General features: G+C 34.9%; 1 protein-coding gene across 5 annotated transcripts; it reads left to right on the forward strand.

Annotated features, from left to right (window-relative positions):
• Window positions 1-5,850: 5,850 nt before the first annotated feature.
• LOC123199208 lies at window positions 5,851-24,122 on the forward strand. 5 transcript variants are annotated; one of them, XM_044614117.1, is made up of 26 exons: window positions 5,851-6,205; window positions 6,344-6,502; window positions 6,585-6,694; window positions 6,813-6,978; window positions 7,074-7,174; window positions 8,362-8,434; window positions 8,537-8,672; window positions 9,943-10,103; window positions 10,430-10,554; window positions 10,646-10,745; window positions 11,534-11,630; window positions 11,794-11,845; window positions 12,391-12,492; window positions 12,584-12,730; window positions 12,805-12,967; window positions 13,072-13,284; window positions 13,369-13,523; window positions 15,201-15,329; window positions 15,528-15,645; window positions 15,782-15,977; window positions 16,088-16,199; window positions 16,276-16,430; window positions 16,943-18,392; window positions 19,098-19,292; window positions 19,612-20,039; window positions 23,990-24,122. In XM_044614117.1, exons 2-26 carry the CDS (start codon window positions 6,367-6,369, stop codon window positions 24,030-24,032), a joined length of 4,863 nt encoding a protein of 1,620 aa, XP_044470052.1. In that variant the 5' UTR covers window positions 5,851-6,205; window positions 6,344-6,366; the 3' UTR covers window positions 24,033-24,122. The 5 variants fall into 5 exon arrangements, with proteins under 5 accessions (XP_044470052.1, XP_044470050.1, XP_044470048.1 ...); XM_044614115.1 differs by lacking the exon at window positions 23,990-24,122 and having other exon boundaries at window positions 5,853-6,220; window positions 19,612-20,403; XM_044614113.1 differs by lacking the exon at window positions 23,990-24,122 and having other exon boundaries at window positions 5,853-6,205; window positions 6,332-6,502; window positions 19,612-20,403.
• The last annotated feature ends 243 nt before the right edge of the window (window positions 24,123-24,365 follow it).

Consider the following 24,365-nt stretch of genomic DNA (forward strand, 5'->3'; position numbering starts at 1 on the left):
AAGCGGTGGTAGTTTAATTATGTCGGGGCTACAAACTCTAAATCTAATTATACAAATTAATTAAGTCGATTAATCACATAAAATATCAATTGCAAGCCGAAAATATAATAAATATGATTAGATTTGAACCGAATCGAGCTCAAACTCGGCTCGATTCATATATAGTTGACTCAAGTTCGAGCTCGAGCTCGGCTAAAGCCGGCTCGTTTCTGACTTGAATTCGGCTCGGTTATTTTTTTGTTATAAAAACGATATCGTTTTAATATATATTGGTCAAAACGACGTCGTTTTGTATCAAAAATTTTAATTGAAAAATCTGACGAGTAACTTGAGCTCGACTAAGGCCGGCTCATTTCGGGTTCTACCGAGCCGAGCTCGAGCTCGAGCTCGGCTAAGGTCGGCTTGTTTTCGACTCGATTGAGCCAAGCTTGAGTTGGTTCAGTTCAAATCTAGCCCTAATAACAAATCAACCACAAACAAGAACACAAGATTTATATGAAAAATCCTCTAGTGTAGGGGAAAAAGGCCAGGAATCAAATTTCGAATAAAATCCATTATTAAGAGCAACCAGGTACAAACACTTTTAAGTTAATTATAAACCTGAGACTAACTTTCAAAAAATACCCAAATTAATCTCTATCCAAAATCTTGCAATACTCTATAGTTATAAATTAATACAAGAGAAATAATTCTTCCAATAATATTTGAAATAAACTTTAATGGTTTTGATAATACCCAATGGTAAACCAAAGACCAAGAAAAATTTTAACATTTTCCATCCTGATCTGGAAAAAAAGAAAAAACAAAATTTCTTATATGTAATCTTTGTTTTGTCTTTATATCACATTAATATGAAAAAAAAATATTTATTTATTTTTATAATAAAGATGTTAATATAAATTTATTATTATTATTATTATGGGCAAAGGACTATTTTTCACTCAATTTTTAGCTCAATATTAAAAATATACTCATGATAGATGAAAACTCCAAACACTTATCTATTCTTAAATTGTCATTAAATTTTTCATTAAATACAAGAATAAAATCGTTATTTAATAATAATATTAAAAAATATATAATTTTATCTTATTTTCTCTCCCAGGTTTTAAAAATTAATATTGAACCCCCATACCTAAACTTTAAAAAGTGACTCCCCTCCTCAAATCCCTAATTTTTTCTTCACTTCTCCTTCCGACCACAGGCTACTGACGTGGCTAGAGGTAAACGACTAGCGTCGTCTATTCTTTGGATGACGAAGCATCATCTAGTGAGGATGATGCTTGTTGTCCAATCTAGATAACTCTCCGTCATCCAAAGTTCTGGACGATGAAGCGTTGTCCCTGTCTGGATACATTTGTTATACTTGGACAATGATCATCGTCTAGAGGATGACCTCTGGATGACGACTCCTCTGCCATTGACCAATCGTTGTTGGAGAAAGTGACTAAATTTCAAGAAGAAAAATGAATTTTTTTAAAACTTAATTTAAGAGAAAAATATTAGTTTTCTAAATAAAAAGAACAAAATGAAATATAATTCTAATTATTTTAATATTACTGATAAAATAACTAATTTATCTTTTAATCCTAACAAAAATATGTAAATATATCCTAACAAATTGAAATTTAATTGAATATTTTAATTTTTTATTTATTATAAATATAAAATTTGGTAAAAAGTTCTCCTTTTCCCCTTGCTATTATTTAACGATGTGACTTGGACCATCTTCGAGCCCATTAACCTACAAATTAGTGAATACTGATAATACTGTTTAAGAAGTGTACTAGCATAGCTCTCGAGGCCCCTTTTACTTCTGTTTGGTGTACGTACAATAATGAAAATACTGTTACAAGCCTGTAGGTCGTAAAGTTGCCTCCCTCGCCTACTCTTTGGTAGATATGCAGTGACATGAGATCACATGTGCCTAGCCCTAGGGCTTGTTCAGCCTATAAACATGGTTAGATGGCTGGGCTTGCAGTTTGAACCCAAATGTATTGGTTGCATGCATGGAAGGGAGGGAGTAGAAGATAAACAATAGTAGAAACTGGAAAGAATAATGGGTGGGGTTGGGCAATGCGGGGTCCTACTGCATAGCTTCAGGGCTTTATCTTCACATGTAATGGTCAACCTTTTGTGCCAACTTGCCACATTAATTCTTCACCTTGTCTTTCTTTTGATGAGGTAATTAAGGTCACTATGGAGAATATTTTGTCACCACCAAGATTGATGGGCGTGAGAGGGGCCTGAACAGATGCAGTTGATGGCCTGCTTAGGTGTGAGTGTGCATGGTTGTTAGTTTCATGAGTATGTTATTGCTTATTGTACAATGAAAAGGAATTGAGTTATCTTTACACAAATTGGTTAAAAACTAAAATGACTCTTTGATAAGTCTAAAACATAATGAAACTAGTAATCCTGGGTCATAACATAAACGCATCCACTTTTAGCATGGTTCGATTTGTCTTTACAATCCCACTTCAAAGTTTGTTTCTCCACTTAAGTTTGATCAATTCACCAAGCCTTCTAAGTGACTGTCAATTGCAATGGGAATATACATACGAGCTGTTGATGGTGATTGAGGAGGGGTCATCCATAGCTTTTAGATTTCTGGTGGCTTTCACTTCACCTAATTGAGAGAGAGAGATTGAAAGAATTGACCTAATTTTAACCTTAATCTTAGGATTAAAGTTAATGTTTTCGTCAACCACAAGAATTGTGGATTTTACATTCAATCATCTTCGCTGTAAATCGAGTTGATAAGAAAAAATAAGACTGGAAATAATGGAGGAAAGGAAGGACAGAAAACAAGTTGCAGAAGGTATATAATAGGATCATTGAAGGGTTATCCAGGATCCTCCATCACTACTTTCTGTCTTACTAATTTAGGCTAAATCCTACTTTCAACTTCCAGACTGGGCTACCTTGTTATTGACGACTGTCATTCAATTTCCCACTTGCGATGCACTGCTGACTCCTCTGTTTATTAGATTCGTTTTGCACCACTGCTGTTTTTTTTTTCCTGCTTACGCGTAAACATGCACAGCTCTTATTTTTCCACTTGCACCCCTTGCTCCACAATTGTCTCAGTGGGTATTGTGCATGGGAGCAAGAGTTCAAATCTCATCTAATAATCTTTTAGGATAATATTATAATTAGGAAACTAATCATTAAATCTAGAGTTTCACTTGTGGATAATTTCAATATCGAAAAAATGACTTAACTCAAATAAGATTTTTTGGTTTTGTTTTCAATAAATGAGCCACATACAAAGAAGCTTATGAGACTGATTTTAGTTCGATGAACCAAGCAACCATGAGTGGTAAGGCACAAACAACAAAAGTACAATAATGAGGAAATTAAAACTATACGATTGAAATTCTCGATTCATGTGACTTCTTCACATGTCTTCACGCCCATCTCCCTGCCTCTGCTTGTTTGCTTTTCTCAGAAGAAGGATCCCTTTTACTTAAATGATGCAATCTGTTGAATGACCAATTGAAGGATAAGAGGCACAGAAGATTGGAGACGAAAATGTAAATGAAGTTCAGGATTTTTTTTTTCTTTTATAAGTAAAAGATTATATTAACAAGAAACTACAAGTCCTAATAGAGGATTTGGAAACACCCTAAGTTCGTCCTACCTGAAAGAAAGGATAATGAACGAACTAAAAAAGACCTGGCCTGCGTACTAAAATGTCTTATGCCTTCAAATACATGTTAGCTCCTTCAAATTTCCTTGCCATTCCCACTCATTTGGTTCCTTTGAAAAAAAGAAAACCAAAGTAATTTTGTGTTTTGAGTAGATTAATTTGATTTGAATAGGTTCGAATAAATTAATTCTATTATTGGCCAATAAATAAAAGTTGGACGTATACATTAAATTTCAAAGAAAATTTTATAGACAAAATGGGATTTATTATATACACAAAAATTAAGCAGTTTTATGATAATTACCATGTGACGGTAGAATGTATAAATTAAGAGTTTATGTGTAGATTTTGTTTAAGAGTTATGGGTCAAACTTAAAATGTTCAAAATTATCCAATAATTAAATTAAATTAAATTTTAAATAAAAAATAAATTATTTAAAAAATCGGTTTGAATTTTAATTTAAAAATCTTGAAAAATAAGTTTTTTGGTTTGATTATTGGTCTATGTAATTTTTAAAACTTGTTAACTTAATCAAATCAATTTTAAAAAAAATTGAATATATTTTCAAAAAGCTAAAAAAAATAATAAAATAGGAGAATTTTTTAAATTCGGTTCAAAACCAATTAATCAAAAATTCAAATAAGTTAATTAGTATTTAGTTTGATTCTTTTAAAAAATTGACAAACCAATTTCATTAACCAGTTTTAAATACCTCTAGCCAAACTTAGCACCATCAAGGCGACCCACATAAAATTTCTAGCTCAGGCTTTTTCTCTTTTCTTTTCGCATAATTTAACTAAAACCAACTATACCAAGATAAACTTTAACTCGAAGCAACAAGGGTTTCTTTTCCTAAAGTAAATATTGATCTTCATCGTTGATTGAAAGAAGCCCTCAACCAGACAGATTAATGCTAGAAGGTTTAAATATTTGATGAAAATTATATATATATTTTTGATAATCAGAGAACTAGGCCTAGCTTTTCGGACTGATATGGTAACTATCCGATTCAAAAAATTATAATTAATTGGTTGCTTAATTACCACTAACCACTGTAGTATTCTTCAGACACACTTAATTTTTGCACTTTAATTATTTTATAAGGCGAATGGTCATTTTCACCTCGTGCTACCAATATTCTTCTTCAGGAAATGCCATACCAGTTACATGAATGGAGCCTAGCCACCCGTGGACATAAATAGGCCGAAGGACTTTCTCCCACCAAAAGTATGCTACTTTTTATATTCCTACCCTTTAATCTTAAAAAATCTATTTACTCATTTATGAACAATTAAAATTAATAAAATATTATCCTTTTAAGATTTTTTTTCTTAAAGCATAAAAATTAATAATTTTTTTTATATCAAATTTTAAAAAATAATATTTTCTCTTAGGGTTTAATTTTCAATTGTCAACAACATTTTTGGCACTATTGCCGACAATCTCTCTCTCCTCAACACTTCCTCCTTCGTCGATGGTGTCTCTCTTAGCATCTCTCCCTCCTCCGTCGGCTATTTAAGTTGAGAAGACGAAATTCTTTATCTTCCCCATTAAAGAGATCCTTCGTCTTTGTTGAGGAAGATAAAGAATTTTGACTTCTTGATTTGAATAGTCGATTGGAGGAGAGAAAGATATTGAGAGATATATCGCTGGAAGAAGAAAAAGCATTGGAAGGGAGAAACTATCAATGATGATATCGAAGGTATTGCTAAGAATTAAAAACTAAACTCTAAGAGGGAAAATATTTTTTTTTTAAATTTAGCCTATAGGGAAATTGTTTGGTTTTAGTGTTTTAGGGGAAAAAAAGATTAAATTTATTTATTTTTAATATTATAAGTAAAATAACAATTTTATTTTAAAATTGATAGACTTATACTAATAAATGAGCTTTTAAAGTTAAGAGAATTTTCTAAAATAGCATACTTTGAGTGGGATAAATACTTTGGCCTAATAAATAAGATAGGATTTATTGAATCTGAAAATTTTAACATAATCACCCAGAAAAGAAATTAAAATTCGATTTGAAGAATCTGGGGCAACTGAATCCTTGATGGGTCCTCCATAAGATCCATCTTCAATTATTGAATTCTGTTTCTTAAATTGTTTTCACTTATCTTTTGGCATGCCAATTTCCAAGGACCACTTTGACAGGATCCTAATTTCTCTAAGTAAAATGACAAATGCATTAAAATTAGCTGAGTTTATGAACGCGGTTGCTTTCCGATGCCCGTGGCCGTGAGTAGAGTTAACAATTTCTATTCCGTTAATTCGGTACTATACCAAACGAACAAATCAGATCAGCTTGAGGTACCGGACCGAAATGTTCCGATACTAGTCAATCAAAGTCCACAATTAACTCAACTGGGCTGGGCTCGTAGTTGCCTCAACTCTTCATTAAAAAAATAAAAAATAAATGGGGACTCAATCAATTACGCAAGTTCCAGTATTTCTTTCTCCATGCAGCTCTGCTTTCTGTTCGGTGTTCGTGATCTGTCTCATTGTTCTTGCCATCAATCTTCTTCTCTTTACGATTCAATAAGCTGCATTTTCACGTAGGATATCAATCAGTTAGCATAAACAACTTAAATTTCATTATATCAAGTTAGATCAGATTCATTTCTGTTTCTCTCTGATCTGAATTAGCTTTCTTTTTAAGTTCTTGTATTTACATTGTGTAGTAATGTTTTAAGGTGAAACAGAAGAGAACGGTAAAATGGAGTGGTCCACAGTTCAGCACCTAGATCTACGCCACGTCGGTCGCGGCGATAACAAACCGTTGCAGCCACATGCCGCTGCGTTTCACCATAATCAGGCGCTCATCTCCGTGGCTATCGGAACCTACATCACTGGTAATTTCATTTAATTTATCGATTTCTAGAGTTCCAATTCATATTGAATTCGAATTTGATGTTTGATTTTTCGTGTGAGCAGAATTTGATACTTTAACTGGATGCAAGATTGCTTCTATTGACATTGGTTCACCTCCTGTTCGCATGGCTTATTGTCCTACCAGCAGCCATGCTGTTGTCGCTGTTCTTGAGGTTTCGGCCTTGTATTTAAATTTGAGTTCTTTGTTGATGTCACGATTTGTGAAAGTTCTCTGTTGTTTATTCTAAAACAAATATCAGTAACTTTTGTTGTAATTTTTGGTTACCGTAGGATTGTACAATTAGGTCCTGCGATTTTGACACTGAGCAAACTTTTGTGCTGCATTCACCTGAAAAGAAATCGGAAAAAATTTCCATTGATACAGAAGTTCATCTTGCATTGACACCTCTCCAACCGGTTGCATTTTTTGGTTTTCACAGGAGGATGAGTGTAACTGGTCAGTATGCTTTTAGGCTTTACTCTTTTAATTTGTCTCTAGTCTTCCATAGATGTCATTATATCAATTTTTAATTTTTAATTTTTTGTTTAAAGTTGTTGGAACTGTTGAAGGAGGAAGGGCTCCTACAAAAATAAAGACAGACTTGAAGAAGCCAATTGTTAATCTAGCTTGCCATCCCCGTCTACCAGTACTGGTAATATATTTGTTTCTTTGTGATTTTGGTCACGGGTAGAGCAGTAAATGCATCAAGATAATCCTGATCCATTCAATAAGATGTATATATATTTGGTGGATCAATAAAGATTTTGACTTATTGAATTTTCAATATATTAATATAATTATTTCATTCTGTTATAAATTGAGTTTTTTTCCTATATCATTATCAAGCTTTAAGTTTAGTATAGTTTTTTCCAAGCTACTAATAGGAGACATGGGGACTAATTTCTTGTTTAAGATATTTAGCGTGTAACTTATTTGCATTTATCAAATGAGATGAATCAAAATCTTTCAATTTTATTGCTTTTCATCATCAAACATAATTATTAGGAGAATTCTTGATCGAATGTCTATTTGAATTACTAGGAGTTAAGATGCTCATGGATAATCTGCAACTTCTGCTAGACTATTGGTGCCCCTTTCTCTTAATTTTATGCGAAATTTAAAGTTCTTTATGTGCATGGTCTTTTGAGACTTGGGAGTGGAGCTAAATGTTAGGTTTGAGATTTTTTAATATTATTATGAGTGTGAAAATTCCATTATGTGACATTTGTTGATGGTGTAGCTTCTTTTAAGAAGAAAAGAAAGAACTGTTTGCTCTTTTAAAATGGTTCTTGCATTTACAAAGTCGTATTAAGAGTACCTTAAGTTGAAAGAGATCTCCTATAGTCTCAAGATTGTAATGAATGTTAAATTATTTAAAACTTATATTTCCAGTATCTTTTGTTATCATCAAAACTTTTACATAGAAGGGAAATTTTGGAGTTATGAATTCCGCCAAGATATGAATTGTTTTTAAAACCTTACTGTAGAAGATCGTCAAAATTTTAAAATTGTTGGTGAGTCAACCTCAAATGTTAAGACTTCTGTATGTATTGTGTAATATATTGTTATATTATTCTTCAGACTGACAATGACAGATTATTTTCAGATTACTTTGATTTGTAATGATTGAAACAGTTAGATGGGATCTTAAACAGAACAATCAATTGAATCGTAATTTCAGTTATCAGATAATTGGGTTTGAACCGATTCACGATGCTATGCATTTTGTCCTAGTCAGTGGACATGTATCACAACTTAATAATAGATTCAATTTTCTTGCCATTCTTAGTTAGGGGACTTTCTTCTAATTGTTTGTTTGACTTCTTTATCTGTTCCCAGTATGTAGCTTATGCAGATGGTTTGATCCGAGCATACAACATTCATACATATGCCGTTCATTACACATTACAATGTGAGATGAGATGCTTGCTTCCTTTTATAGGCTCTTGGATATGTATCAGTTTCTTGCTGAACAGCAGATGACCTTTTTTGCTTTGTTTTGTTTTCATTGCAGTTGATAATACAATTAAACTTATTGGTGCTGGTGCATTTGCTTTTCACCCAACATTGGAATGGATTTTTATTGGTGATAGGCGAGGTCTGCTTTTAGCATGGGATGTATCAACAGAGAGACCTACTATGATTGGAATGTAAGTAATTAGTGGTTTGTTGTTTTTGGGTTAACCAATAGTTTAGTGAACATGATTTCTTCCACTGTTCTCTCTCCTTTTCTTTTCATCTTGCTTGTTTTGCATCTTGATAGAAAGTTATTGTAGGCTTGAATGAATTGTGAAGTGTTAATAAAGGAAAAAAAAAAAAGAGATATAGCTATATACAATAAAATTTACCTGGTGGAGTATTTTAGCTCCTCTACTTATTCTTTTAGAATTCATTGAATTTTACCGTTTCATGTTGCTTCCTTTCTTTCTTCATTTTTGTTCAACGGTGTTCCATTTTATATTTCTTTATATACTTGGGTTATGTTCTCTTCGCATTCTTTTAATGAATTATATATCAATGCAGCAAAGAAAATCAGTATAATTAGTACATCTACTAGTTAGAACTTGCTACTTTTAAATATGATAATAATTTAACAAAGGTCTGGATTCTTGTTGGAGCTTACCTAGTAATCAATTGGGTTTCTTATTTTTCTAATTCCCATATTAATTAACTTGGAAATTGACTGTTTTGTTAACTCTCTAAAAAAGGAATTTTGAAGCCATCTTCATGGCTTATGTTTTGCTACCAAGAGTTTGAGAGCATTTCAGAATTGAACCAACTTTATTATTAGTGTAGAGATACTAACATGCTTTATGTAAATTGAACTAACTTTATTTTTAGTGGATGCGAGGCCTTTATAATTGCTGCATAATGAGTTTTAAATGTGTTAGCTTGAATCACTACTAGATGTCACTACTGTACAGGGGAAAAATTTGAAACTACTGTATTATATAGCAATTTTTTAATCAGGTTGACGTCACAAATGTAGCAGTGAGTTTAGTTTGCTATATCTAGAGCTATTATGTAGTTTTGGCCTAACATATTGTGAGTTAAATTGCCTATATTACAATTGACATGCATCTATGCTTTTTTCCGATTTTGATAATGCCGCCAGGTTTGCAACAAACATTTTTCTTAGTGCTTGGGGTCATTTTATTTGGATGTGTTAATAACTACAGTGATGGGTAGACAGGCAATTTTAGTAGACATGCTTGAAAGGATTGTGTCAAGTTTATGTGATGTGTATATATATGTATATTGAAACTTATAAAAGTTGTGCTAATTTTGTTTAGATATATGATGTCAACCTGTGTAAATTAGTTACTGTTTTTCTTTCTTGCTCCGGCAATCTCTTTTGTTGTTATTGCTTCTGTTGTCATGGACTTAACATCAAGTGGTTTATTCTTTGAGTAATTGCAGTACACAAGTGGGTTCCCAACCAATAATCTCAGTTGATTGGCTTCCTTTGTTGCATTTAGTTCTCACGCTTTCCAAGGATGGTTCTCTTCAAGTTTGGAAAACAAGAGTGATGCTTAATCCTAATAGACCTCCTATGCAAGCAAATTTTTTTGAGCTTGCCTGTAAGCTAATTTCTACTTTTACCCTAAAAGAATTTCTGTCACAATCCTGAGAATGTTGGCTCTGTGTTTGAGCATGACTTGGCATTCTATATTTTTATTTTTTAAAATTTGCCTCTTATGAAATCTTTTTGTACTATGTAAAAATTACTATGCATGATATGTTGTGAATGACATAAGTGAATGTGCAAACCTACAAATGTGTACATGAATGAGAATGTACCTGTATGATATGGTCCCTTTGGTTGTATCCATTTTTCACATATTCTTGTAATATAAAGGTAATGGTTGCTGCACTGGTTGACATATTTCTTAATTTTTTTTTGCAGCAATTGAATCAATAGATATCCCTCGAATTCTATCCCAGCAAGGTGGAGAAGCAGTTTATCCCTTACCACGAGTTAGAGCTATAGAAGTTCACCCAAAATTAAATTTAGCAGCTCTATTGTTTGCGGTTATGAGCACTTCCTCCATGATATTTACTTATATACTATCAGTTAGATGTCTGAACTGAGAGACTGGCTTTCTTTTTTTTGGTAATTCAGAATTTGACGGTTGGTGACAATATTAAGAATAGGGCTGCATACGCTAGGGAAGGAAGGAAACAGCTCTTTGCTGTCTTGCAAAGTGCAAGGGGATCTTCAGGTGAATTTTTATTTGAATCTGGATTTTAATGTTTCATAGCATTTTATGTAACCAGTCATTTTCATTATTTTGTGATTTTTTTCATCTTCTTGACATATCTGGATATCATTATTCTTGTCTGCTCTTTATGTGGTTGATGATCCATTCTGATTATCAAGTTTACTAATTTATTGCATTTTGGGATTACTAAAGATTAGCATTTTCACTTCCAGTACTCTATATTATGTGTTGAAACATTAACTTGGTCAACTTTCATGAGAGTTTATAATTTGGACAATGCAATTCATCAAGGTTATGCTATCTAAGTCTTTCAACTGCAGTATAACATTTGCTCCTATACCACTGCTTTGTCTCTCTCTTCTCTTTCCTGATGGTTTAAACTCTAGGATCTAGATGATAAAAATAATAGCCAATGGATGCAACAACTAACGCTGTTAGCACTATGAAATTTGAGCGACACCAAAATGAAGCATCATGAGTCATAAAATTGATTATCTACAGTGGGATTTGTGGAAATCTGTCTGGTTAATATTGATATCTTATACTCTGCTTGGACCAGAATCTGGACTTATTTTTTTCAAATATCTTTTGCCATTCCTTTCATTAATTGCATGTTGTGCTATTTGTTAAATACTCTGAATGGAAGAAGAGAATCCCTTTAGCCTTTTGTGGTGTTTTGCCTCCATGTTCCTATTCTGTTTTATTTTTTTTTTTTATTATCATACAATTTTTAGTTGTGTCATCGTCCTCTGTTATATGATTATGCTGATAGCAGACGTGATTTGCAGCATCTTTTTTAAAGGAAAAGCTGTCATCCATGGGCTCATCTGGAATTTTAGCTGATCATCAACTTCAAGCACAATTGCAAGAGCATCATCTGAAGGGGTGAGTTCAAAACTATTGTTTCGATGACTGTTGTTTGAATAAAATAATTGAATAATGGAACTTAATCATTATGAAGATTGGATTTTTTACTATTCCTTCAGTACTAACTATAAACTTGCTATCATTGACTACTCTGGTAGTTGACTATTTTCTGATCTTACAGCCACAATCACTTGACGATTGCAGATATTGCAAGGAAGGCCTTTCTTTATAGTGTATGCCGCTTTCTTATTCATCATTGTCATAAATGTTTATAGTGCTAGGATCAATGGTTTTTACTTCTGCAGAAATTTTGACACAAGCCGTGGACTTTTCAATTAAAAAAACTTTAAATTGTGGTGATCAATGATGAATCATTCTCAGAGCACGTTAATAATGCCCGTCAAATGTAATATTAGCTGTTGGAAATGTATTAAGTCAATAGAAAAAAATGAGTAAGAGGTGACTGATCTCCATAATTTTCTTTAGGCCAAGTTTACATTTATTTGCTTAATTTAACATTTCAGTTTGTGGCTCATTTATAATGAAAATAATTAATATTCTTGATTTGTATTTCAAGTGATATAAAATTAATTTGGGATTGCCAATTTGCCACATGAACGAGGCAGTGAGATGAAGAATCATTAAATAGTATGACATTGCTTGGGATACGAAAGTTATACTATATAGCTGCAACTCAATCAAGAATGCACTTCAAACCTTTACCCTTTGGGATCTTAACTCTTGTATTTATCTTTCCTTTTTGATGTGTTTGTTATAGCATTTCATGGAAGGTCATGCCAAAAGTGCTCCAATATCTCGGCTGCCTCTCATCACTATTCTGGACACTAAACATCCACTGAAAGACATTCCTGTTTGTCAGGTAGCTCAGTTTTGAAGATTTAAACTTATTGTTATATAAGTGGTTACATTGTGTAAGGTTGTGTACGATGATGGCTTTGGTTCATTGGCAGCCATTTCATTTGGAGCTCAATTTCTTCAATAGAGAGAACCGGGTTCTTCATTATCCTGTCAGGGCCTTTTATTTAGATGGCTTAAATATAATGGCATATAATCTCTGTTCTGGAGTTGATAGTATCTACAAGAAACTTTACACTTCGGTAATGTTGAACTGGATTCTTTTTTACTTGAAATTGGGTGCTGCACTGTCCCTCATGATAAATTCTGGTTTCAGATTCCAAGCAATGTGGAATATTATCCAAAGTACATGGTTTACAGTAAAAAACAACAGCTTTTTCTAGTTGTTTATGAGTTCAGTGGTGCTACAAATGAGGTTGTCCTCTATCGAGAAAATGTTGATTCCCAGTTAGCCAACAGTAAAAGTAGCACTGTCAAAGGTACTTCTGCTTCTTAAACATGTCCTTCAATTGTTGTGCATGTGCATATCAGAGCTAAAGAATTACTTGGGCATGAGGCTGATGACAAGTACGGAGTTTTGCAGGACGAGATGCAGCATTTATCGGGCCCAATGAAAATCAATTTGCAATTCTTGATGAAGACAAGACTGGATTGGCTTTATACATTCTTCTGGGGGTGGGCTCACAAGAAGATGATGAAAGGAACCCATCAGCAGATTCCAATGTTGGTTCTGTTCGAGGTCCTGTGCAGTTTATGTTTGAAAGTGAAGTTGATCGCATCTTTTCCTCTCCAATAGGTGCTTGTGAAAATAAGATCCTATAAATAAATAGCAATAGCAATGGTAATACATCTTGCTGATCAGCTTTTCCTGTTGTTGTAGATTCAACTTTGATTTTTGCATGTAATGGTAATCAAATTGGGTCAGCAAAGTTGATTCAAGGATACCGCCTTTCAACTTCAGATGGTCATTATATACCAACAAAAACCAAAGGGAAAAAGTCTATCAAGTTGAAAGTTAATGAAACTGTGCTTCAGGTAATTAGTTCAACTCTTCAATAGTTAGGACTAAGTTCACAAATTGAAGGATAATGGTGAAGGCATAGAGTCTCCTATATTCTTTTCTTAGTGCATGATTTTTGAATGTCTGGAGTAATTTTAAATATAGTTGGGTCCTCTTTTTGGTTCTCTGGAGATCCATTAGGTCCATGAGCTTCACAGTTAGATGCAACTGCTATTCTTGGCATGCTCTGCAAATTCTTAATCCTCCTGCCTTAGTGTCAGAACAATTTAGCCTCATGTCATTTTTGTGTTAACAACTGCCTTTTTAACTAAACTAGCTTGCTCTACTGCAGATGTGGAAAAGTGTTATTTGCCTACGAAATTTTGTATCACTACACATTAGGTGTTTGACACAGTAACCTGTCCAGTCCATCATTTTGCTTCTGGTGCACATTTGTTGATAAATGTTAATGTAACATGAAGCAAATTATGCTAACTAATTAAGGTTTTCTTGAAGGATTTTCTTAATCCCTCTGCCTTGGTGTTAGAACAATTCAGCCTCATGTCATTTTGTGTGTTAACAACTGACTTTATCAACTAAACCAGCTTGCTCTACTGCAGATCTAGGAAACTATTATTTGCCTATGAAATTTTGTAGTGCTACAAGTTAGGTGTTTGACACAGTAACCTGTCCAGTCCATCATTTTGCTTCTGGTACACATTTGTTGATAAATGTTAATGTAAATGAAGCAAATTATGCTAACTAATTAAGGTTTTACTTGAAGGATTCTTTTAATCCCCAGAACCCAGTCATTAAAATACCCCTTTCAATATCGGAGTGGAGCTGGGGAAAATTCTGGACTAGTTGGAAAGAATTGAGTTAAAATTTTGGGTGATATCATTAAGCAATATCATGCCAGTATGCAATGGTTCTGTGTTATGCATAATGGCATGTGCATTCATAGAAATATGTTGAATGTGAATAACAAAGAATTGTATATCTTATGCTATTTCTGTTCATATTGAACTAGGATGAAGGAATAAAAAGATAAGGGCTTCAAGTGAAACACTAAAGCAACAGGAGATTAAGGCCTACTTTGAGAAGCATTTATGTATAAAAACATGTAGCCAACATAATAAAATTTAGCATTTTCTCTTGTTAGTCATATATTTCATCACAATCAATTTATCTAGAATGAACCTTGGTATGCCATAATAGCGACAGCTGAACTTTCAATTTATAACAGAATCTGCAAAACTATGATTTATCTCGATTATATTTAACTGACTTTTGAATGGAAAAACAAAAGAGAGCAAGGGAACAGAGATTAAAGCCTTTCTCTGAGGCCCTTTTAACCCTCTTCAATGTATGCAGAAACATGAGTATCTAGTGGATTGTCTCACCTAAATTTTTGAAGCAAAATGTTATATCCTGATTCTCAACTAACCCCTGGTAACATATGTAAAATCGTCTTGTCCTGTGAATGAGATATGTTTTTTCTCAGTAACCTTTTGAGTTAAAATCTGAGAGTCGGATTAATGGCATTTTATGATATTTTAGTCAATTCATTATCTTATTTGTAGAGTTATTATATATGTATGCATTCTTCATCATTTGTGGATCTGTTTTATGTGATACTTGTACCCTTGAATAAATTGTGCAGATGATCTATATTTGTCTTATGAAACCTTGGAATTTTTCAACTTCAACAGGTACATTGGCAAGAGACTCAGAGAGGCTATGTTGCAGGAATTTTAACTACTCAAAGAGTACTTATAGTTTCGGCTGATCTTGACATTTTGGCAAGCAGTTCCACAAAATTTGATAAAGGACTTCCTTCAATATCCTTAATCGGAATAATTTTTTTGCTAGACCTTATTGATGATATATATTTACATATATGTACAGAAGATTCAGAGTAACTTAGCATGAAAATTTGTCTCCTTACTCTCTTTAACCCTGCCTTTTCTTCTCTGTTTTGCACATATACTTGTATGACAAGATCATATGTTTTATTTGAGCACTTAACTTATGTGCACTATAGATCCCTCTTGTGGGTTGGGCCAGCGCTTCTATTTTCTACAGCTACTGCAATTAGTGTGCTAGGCTGGGATGGGAAAGTTAGGACCATTCTCTCAATCAGTATGCCAAATTCAGGTATAGCTTGTCTTGTATTGTATGCTTGAACAGCCTGGTGTCATCTATAGTGTGACTGTGATATATAAAGAACATCAGTTGCAACTTTTCATTGCATTATTATGCTGAGATGCTGAGTTGAAATTCCTCCTTGCAGTTTTGGCTGGTGCTCTAAATGATCGCTTATTGATCGTAAACCCAACAGATATCAGTCCCAAACAAAAGAAAGGTTTTGAGGTTAAGAGTTGTCTTGTTGGGCTTCTTGAACCTCTTCTTATTGGGTTTGCGACAATGCAACAATATTTTGAGCAGAAGCTTGATCTATCTGAAATATTGTATCAAATAACATCAAGGTTTTCTTTTCTCTTTCTCTTGGACATGATAAGTTTTTGTAAAACGCATTTTATTATATCAAATAGATCTATAGAATACCTGACATCACTGGCATTTTTTTCTGATAAAGATTTGACAGCTTGCGTATAACTCCCCGGTCTCTTGATATTCTTGCCAAAGGTCCTCCTGTCTGTGGAGACCTTGCTGTATCATTATCTCAAGCTGGACCACAGTTCACTCAGGTGAGAAATGATGATGCCTTATGTTTTATGTTTTACAAATCAAGTGTAGTTTCTCACCCGTGGAGAAATAATTTAGGTGTTGCGGGGCATATATGCAATTAAAGCTCTCCGGTTTTCTACTGCACTATCTGTTCTGAAAGATGAGTTTTTGCGCTCTAGGGATTATCCAAAATGTCCTCCAACCTCGCATTTATTCCATCGCTTTCGGCAATTGGGATATGCCTGTATAAAGTAAGCATATTCTTGTTGATGCTTCAGATGTTTTACCACACTGAGAAAGTTGGATATTCATGTTCAGGCTTAAGAACTAAATATTATATATGTAAATTTTTAAGAACCTGCGATCTTTCATTTTCTACCTCATTTCTAAACCCAAATTTTCATCTCATGAGAAAATAATTGGCTTTTATCATTCTCTTTTGTTCCCGATGTCCTGCTTAAAAATATGTTTTTGTTACCAAGTTCAATGGAGTATTTGAATGTTCGGTTGTATGTATAATTTATCATTTAGACAAATTTGGACATATAGCTTTTGAAAATTTTAAATTAAATGCCGAAATCTGAACCTGTGTTTTCTCTGTGCATATTTCACTACATATGTACTAAAATATATTATGATGTTTTAGCAGAATATAATTATTTTATGCTCGGTGTTTGATGTTCATCTTTTTAACCAGCTTACTCGTAGCAATATAGTCTTCATCCTGTTTTTTCGTTGATGACCTTGAATTTTGAAACTGAAGGTATGGGCAGTTTGACAGTGCCAAAGAAACTTTTGAAGTTATAGCAGACTATGAAAGCGTGCTTGATATGTTCATATGCCACCTTAATCCGAGTGCAATGCGCCGTCTTGCTGAAAGAATGGAAGAAGAGGGAGCTAATTCAGAGTTAAGGCGATATTGTGAAAGGATTTTGAGAGTCCGCTCTACTGGATGGACACAAGGCATTTTTGCCAACTTTGCTGCGGAGAGTATGGTTCCAAAAGGACCTGAATGGGGTGGTGGGAACTGGGAAATCAAAACTCCTACTAACTTGAAGAGTATACCTCAGTGGGAGCTGGCTGCAGAAGTGGTGCCGTATATGAGGAATGATGATGGTCCCATACCATCTATTATTTCTGATCATATTGGTGTTTACCTGGGTTCAATCAAGGGAAGAGGCAATATTGTCGAAGTGACAGAAACAAGCTTGGTTAAACCTTTCATGCCTGCAGGAGCTGACAATAAACCTAATGGACTTCACACTCCTTTAGCTAATTCTGTGTCTATTAAATCAAAGGGAGCACCTGATGGTGATTCCAAGGTCAGTTCATTGATGGGTCTGGAAACACTTACCGGTCAATATGCTGGTTCCACTGCTGCTGATGAACAGGCTAAAGCTGAAGAAGAATTTAAGAAAACAATGTATGGTGCGACTGCTGATGGTAGCAGCAGTGACGAGGAGGGAGCATCAAAAGCCAAAAAATTACAAATTAGAATACGAGATAAGCCTATTGAGTCTGCTACAGTAGATGTCAATAGGATTAAAGAAGCTACGAAGCAGTTTAAACTTGGTGATGGGTTGGGCCCACCTATGAGGTCTAAGTCAGTAAGTATTGGATCTCAGGACCTTGGTCAGATTTTATTCCAACCTTCTCCTGTTACCAGTGGAAGTGCAGCCGCACCTACAGTTTCTGCTGCTGTTGACCCATTTGGTACTGAATCTTGGGCACAACCTCCATCAGTATCACAGCCAGCTCCTATGGCTGCAGGTACAGGAGCTCCATCTCAACCTATTCCCGAAGATTTTTTCCAGAATACAATTTCGTCACTTCAAGTTGCTGCCTCTCTGCCTCTTCCTGGAACTTCTTATCTTGCAAAATATGAACAAGCTGCTAGAGGCATTGAAAGTGGCAAGGTAACACCTAACCAGGCAAGTTCATCTCCCACTGATATCAGTCTCGCTGGTGGTGTTGTTCCCCCACAAGCTCTTCAACAACATGCTATTCCAGTTGAGTCCATTGGACTTCCAGATGGTGGTGTTCCACCACAATCTTCTGGGCAGGCTCCTTTCCTTTCTCAACCTCAGTTTCAAGCTACTCAGGTCCCACCTTCCGCGCAGCCTCTTGATCTCAGTGCCCTTGGAGTTCCTGATTCTGGAAAACCCACCACTACCCGTCCAGTTTCTCCACCAGCATCAGTACGCCCTGGACAGGTGAGTATATTTGTCGTCTGTCTAGTTTCATGCTTTACTTTTCCTTTATCCCTCTTTTGGCAGGGAAATTTCTTGTGCTGGTCGTTGCAATATTAATGTTGCATCTAGTTTTAAAAAGATCAGCACCATTTTATGTTTGCATATCTTATTTCGATTTTGAGCTTCACCGTATGCTTATTTTCTTCATTACTGTAATCCAGTTTTTTATGGAAGAGTTGACATGTGTTGGGTGAATACAACTCGGTTATAAAATTTGGTAGTAAAGGTCCTTAGTTTGGTTTATGTTGTGTAGCATAGCAAAATGGGGAAGGTAGGTTAAAGTAGGAAGGATATCTAAAATTTTCACAATGAAGTTTTCTAAATACTCTTTATACTTCATGTGGAATAGTGTCTGTAAACTTCAAATTCGCTTCATCACCCGCTATTTTGAGATGAAAATTGATTAGAAGAAGACAGAAGAAACATGTGGGCAATGGTTGTACAATAATCCGATGTTCAAGTTCTATTTCATTTTTTAAATCTCTTTATTCCTTTGTATAAGTAGCAACTATGGGGAGAAGGTTTGAGAAGTTTGCCTTTTACCCCCAATTGACATTTTCCAATCTATCTGTCTAGTCTAGTGACTGCTTTCAATATCTCTTGTCTGGTAAACTTATTTAATATTTATTTTCCTAGTCCCGTTCATGACGGCTTATTCTCATACAGGTTCCTCACGGGGCCGCTGCTCCAGTATGTTTCAAGAGTGGTCTTGCTCACCTTGAGCAGAATCAACTTCCAGATGCACTATCCTGTTTTGACGAAGCTTTCCTTGCATTAGCTAAGGATCAGTCTCGAGGTGCTGATGTAAAAGCTCAAGCAAACATCTGTGCACAGTACAAGATAGCTGTCACTCTTCTGCAGGTACTTATTTTTTATTATATTTTCAAAAGAATTCAGTAGAATGAATTGTATCTCCCAAAGCCTAGTATCTGCAGAAAAGCACTTTGCTGGTGTTTAATTCTTTTTGTTGGATCTATTAGTTCACGAAACTAATAAAATAAATTCTCTAAATTTTTAATGAACCAAAATAGAATCTCCAGCCCTTTACAATAGATGTTTGAGCAAAAATATTACTTCTATGATATAGATATAGTGCCTTTTATTGTTTTGTACTCTGTAGATTTTCTCATGTGATGTGGACATGATATAGTGGCATGACTATCACTTGGTTACACTTCAGGAAATTGCACGGCTGCAGAAAGTTCAAGGGCCTAGTGCAATCAGTGCAAAAGAAGAAATGGCGAGATTATCGCGTCATTTAGGCTCTCTATCTCTCCAGACAAAGCACCGGATAAATTGCATTCGAACTGCCATCAAACGGAACATGGATGTTCAGAATTTTGGATATGCCAAACAGATGCTCGAGCTCCTTCTGTCCAAAGCTCCTCCAAGTAAACGGGATGAGTTGAGGAGTTTGATCGACATGTGTGTTGAGAGGGGCTTGACCAACAATTCTATCGATCCATTGGAAGATCCCTCTCAATTTTGTGCCGCCACACTTAGCCGTCTATCTACCATTGGATACGACGTATGTGATCTTTGTGGGGCCAAGTTTTCTGCGCTCTCAACACCGGGATGCATTATCTGCGGTATGGGAAGTATTAAAAGATCAGATGCAGTTGCAGGGCCTGTTACTTCACCATTTGGCTGAGATTGAAGATCTGCAAATTTTGCTTCATCGTCCGATTAGGGCTTCTTACTTTCACCCTCCCATACCATACCACTGATTTCGGAAATAATTATTCGAAGAATGAGCCATGTAGTCTATAGAAAGGTAGACAGCATTGCTAATTGGTGTATAGTGCAAGCTTAATTTGTTTGTAAATCATTCTTTTCTCCTTTCACATAGTTTACCACTGTAAAGTACATAAAAAATATATTTTATGTTATTTTATAAACATTAATTTTGTTCATTTTACAATACCTTTCATCGAATTTAGAATCAATCTAGTTGTTTTGTGTTAAAATATTATATTCAAGTGTGTTAATTTAATTGTTTGATTTCGGTCTCCTTATTTTAATTATTCTCTTCCCAATAATTGTATGTTATTTTTTAAAACTTGACCAAAAAAAATTATTTTTTAAGATTTAAAAAAAAATGATATAAAATTTAAAATTAATGAATTTGGTTAATTTTAATAATTCGGATGTACCTTAAAAGTTAATAAAATTAGTAGAATATTAGAATTTTTATGGTAAAAATTTGAGTTTAAGTCTCTATCATACTTATAAAATTTTGACTCATCTAGTACAGTGGTTATGAGTTGAATTATTACGTCTTGGGTTTACCTGTTCAACAAATACGAATAAAGTCTCTAATTAAAATACAAAAGTTTCTCAAGTTTGCCCCCGAGTTGACCTGTCCAATACAGATAGACTCTCCAATTGAAAAAAAAAAATGTTTACTTAAGTTTATCTTTAAGTTTATCAGTCCAACAAATATGGATTAGATTTTCGGTTTAAAAAAAATGTTTAAAAGAAAACATTATCGGTAAGTATTTGAGTTATCCGGATTGAAAAAAAAAAGTTTCCTAAGTTTATCTCTAAATTTATTTATCCAATAAATATGGACGAGATCTTTGACTTAAAAAATAATTAAAAAAAATTTTAATGGGAGAGAATTAAATTTTTGAAAGACCATACGAGAGAATTAAAAAAAAAAAAAGTAAAATTTAAATGGGAGTAAGCCAGTTGTCGGCCAACTGTTAGAGATCAACAATCAAAGACCCCAAAGTCTTACAGTTGAATATGCTAATAATACAGATTTTAAGGGCTTTATCCAGCACTCTCAAGACTTTGATATTGGGTGTCATATCATATCTATGAACTTCTGAAGGCAAGTGAAGCGCTTGGTTCTTGATGGATAAGTAATGTATTTAAGCTAGAAGTACTTATTCATAGTTTTACATCTATTCTTACTTTCTGTGCATTGTCAAATGTTTGCTTCCATTCTCCTTGCCTTTTGGACATTAGTCTTCATAACGCAAGCTTCCCTGATTCCAATCTATGCTCCAAAAATAAAATACTGTCCTTGCCAGATATGTTTCAACTTTGGAAACCACGAAACCGAAAGCAGAAGAAATACAGTAGAAAAAAATATAATAAATTGGACAGTTGGAATTTAAAGCATGATAGCAGATCTTTGTCGACCAACAAAAGTCACTATGATGCAGATAGCATAAACAAAACAAGAACCCACACTGTAAGTAGTAGATCTCTGTTGTCAAGTCTCTTATGGGATTCGGTTTCACTTAATTGGGCGACATGCACACCTGATTTTAATTAATGAATGGGCAACTTGGATGATCATGGTAACATAAGTGTTAAATTCAAGTCCCCATCCACTTGTTTTATCTTTGTTGCTTGCTCTAGTAGCCAGCCAACCCATTCTTTCGGCTGAAGGAAGGTAGCTAAAGTGCACGGAGAAAGAAGAAACAGCAGAGCCCTGCAGCAAAAGCATTGATTTACAAAGGAATGCTGTAGGGATTAAAGAAGATTTTCAGTCAGCAATATTCCCACCCTCGAGTTTTGGTGATTCTGCAACAGTGTACGAAGACGGTTTTCGACCAACAACACCAGGTAACAATCCTCCCTACTTTCTTGACCGTGTACGTAGCACTCAGTTATTAACGCTTATTTCCAACGTTTCTCTCTATGGCTCAAATTAAGCTAACCTTTCCTTATTTTGTCCTCGTTTTAATTTTTCTGCCAAAAACTCGAAGTTTATCAGGGGAAGACATTTAAAGTTAGAGAGACAAAATAAATTCCAAAAGGTTCAAAGTAACTTGCACGGTGACGAGAACACCACTGTTGCAGTTCCAAACGCTGATGTGTCTCGGCCTCCTACAACTCCGAGGTTACTGGTTGGGGAATTCACAAGTCCACCTCCAAAACACGCAGATGGCTTCAGGCCTGCAGCTCCAGGTCACAGCCTCCGTGTTGGGCATGTCATTTAAAACTAGAGCTACTTTTCATTTATTAATTAATCTGAAACCATATTTGCACACTTCATGAAACTGTCTAATTACAAGTCAATTGTTTAGCTAACCAGTTTAAAACAGAAAGGAAATCTATTTTTTGTTATTAAACCATGTAGATTTTATTTCGTAATTCATGAGTCATGAGTCTCATGACACCTATTCCTTTTCCCTTTTCATTTTGATTAATCTTCATAACAATCTTCCCAGATTCCAATATATGCTATATTCCACATTAACAGACCGCGACTGGGCAGAAAAGGAGTGCATGTGTGCACTTCACCTACGACTAAACAAAAGGCTGTAGAAATATAGAAAAATTATAATATTTTGGACAGTCGGGATTAGAGATGCCCGGCCTAGCTTCGGTGCCGTAGGCCTATGGGCTATGTTGAGCCCAAGGCTTATACAGTTGCAGGCCGTCGGGCCAACCTACAAAAAAACTAAAATCCACAACACAGTCCTACATAAAGGGTCCTGTCGGCACGGTCCTAAGAAGTTTGAGCAACACCAAAATGAAGCATCATGAGCCGTAAAATTGATTATCTACAGTGGGATTAGTGGAAATCTGTCTGGTTAATCTTGATATCTTACACTCTGCTTGCACCAGATTCTGGACTTATTTTTTTCAAATATCTTTTGCCATTTCTTTCATTAATCGCATGTTGTGCTATTTGTTAAATGCTCTAAATGGAAGAAGAGAATCCCTTTAGCCTTTTGTGATGCTTTGCCTCCATTATCCTCGCCTGTTTTCTTTTTTTTTTAATAATTATCATACACTTTTTAGCCGTGTCATCGTGCTCTGTTGTATGATTATGCTGATAGTAGAAGTGATTTGCAGCATCTTTTTTAAAGGAAAAGCTGTCATCCTTGGGCTCATCTGGAATTTTAGCTTATCATCAACGTCAAGCACAAATGCAGGAGCATTTCATGGAACGTCATGCCCTAATTACTACCTTAAATACCCATCTCAACTCTCGCCGTACAATAGGCTTTAGCCTATCTCTTAAACCCTTATACTACGGAAGTAGAAGATCAAAGTTCTCTAATTTAACCCATCTCTTAAACTTTAATGTCAGCCATCCAATGTCGTTTTCTACGTTGTAGATTTTCTTACGTGATGTGGACATGATATATTGGCATGACCATCACTTGGTTACACTGCAGGAAATTTCGCCACTGCAGAAAGTTCAAGGGCCTAGTGCAATCACGCAAAAGAACAAATGGCGAGATTGTCGCGTCATTTGGGTTCTCTATCTCTCCAGACAAAGCACCGAATAAATTGCATTCGAACTGCCATTAAACGGAACATGGATGTTCAGAATTTTTGATATGCCAAACAGATGCTTGAGCTGCTTCTGTCCAAAGCTCCTCCAAGTAAGCGGGATGCATTGACGAGTCTGATCGACATGTGTGTCGAGAGGGGTTTGACCAACAACTCCATTGATCCATTGGAAGATCCCTCTCAATTCTGTGCTGCCACACTTAGCCGTCTGTCTACCATTGGATACGAAGAATGTGATCGTTGTGGGGCCAAGTTTTCTGCCCATGCATTATCTGCGGTATGGGAAGTATTAAAAGATCAGATGCAGTTGCAGGGCCTGTTCCTTCACCATTTGGCTGAGATTAAAGATCTGCAAATTTTGCTTCGCCGTCCGATTAGGGCTTCTTACTTTCACCCTCCCTTATCACACCACTGATTCGGAAATAATTATTCGAAGAATGAGCCATTTAGTACATAGAAAGGTAGATAGCATTGCCAATTGGTATTTAGTGCAAGCTTAATTTGTTTGTAAATGACTCATTTCTGCTTTCACATAATTTACCACCGTCAAGAACACACACACACACACACACACACACACACACACACATATATATGATCTATAATTTAGTCTGACTTAGAAATTATTTTAAAAGGCAACCAAACCAAAGCATTTTCAAACCCAAGGAAAAT

The sequence above is a fragment of the Mangifera indica genome, chromosome 16 (assembly GCF_011075055.1).
Source record: "Mangifera indica cultivar Alphonso chromosome 16, CATAS_Mindica_2.1, whole genome shotgun sequence".
NCBI lineage: Eukaryota > Viridiplantae > Streptophyta > Magnoliopsida > Sapindales > Anacardiaceae > Mangifera > Mangifera indica.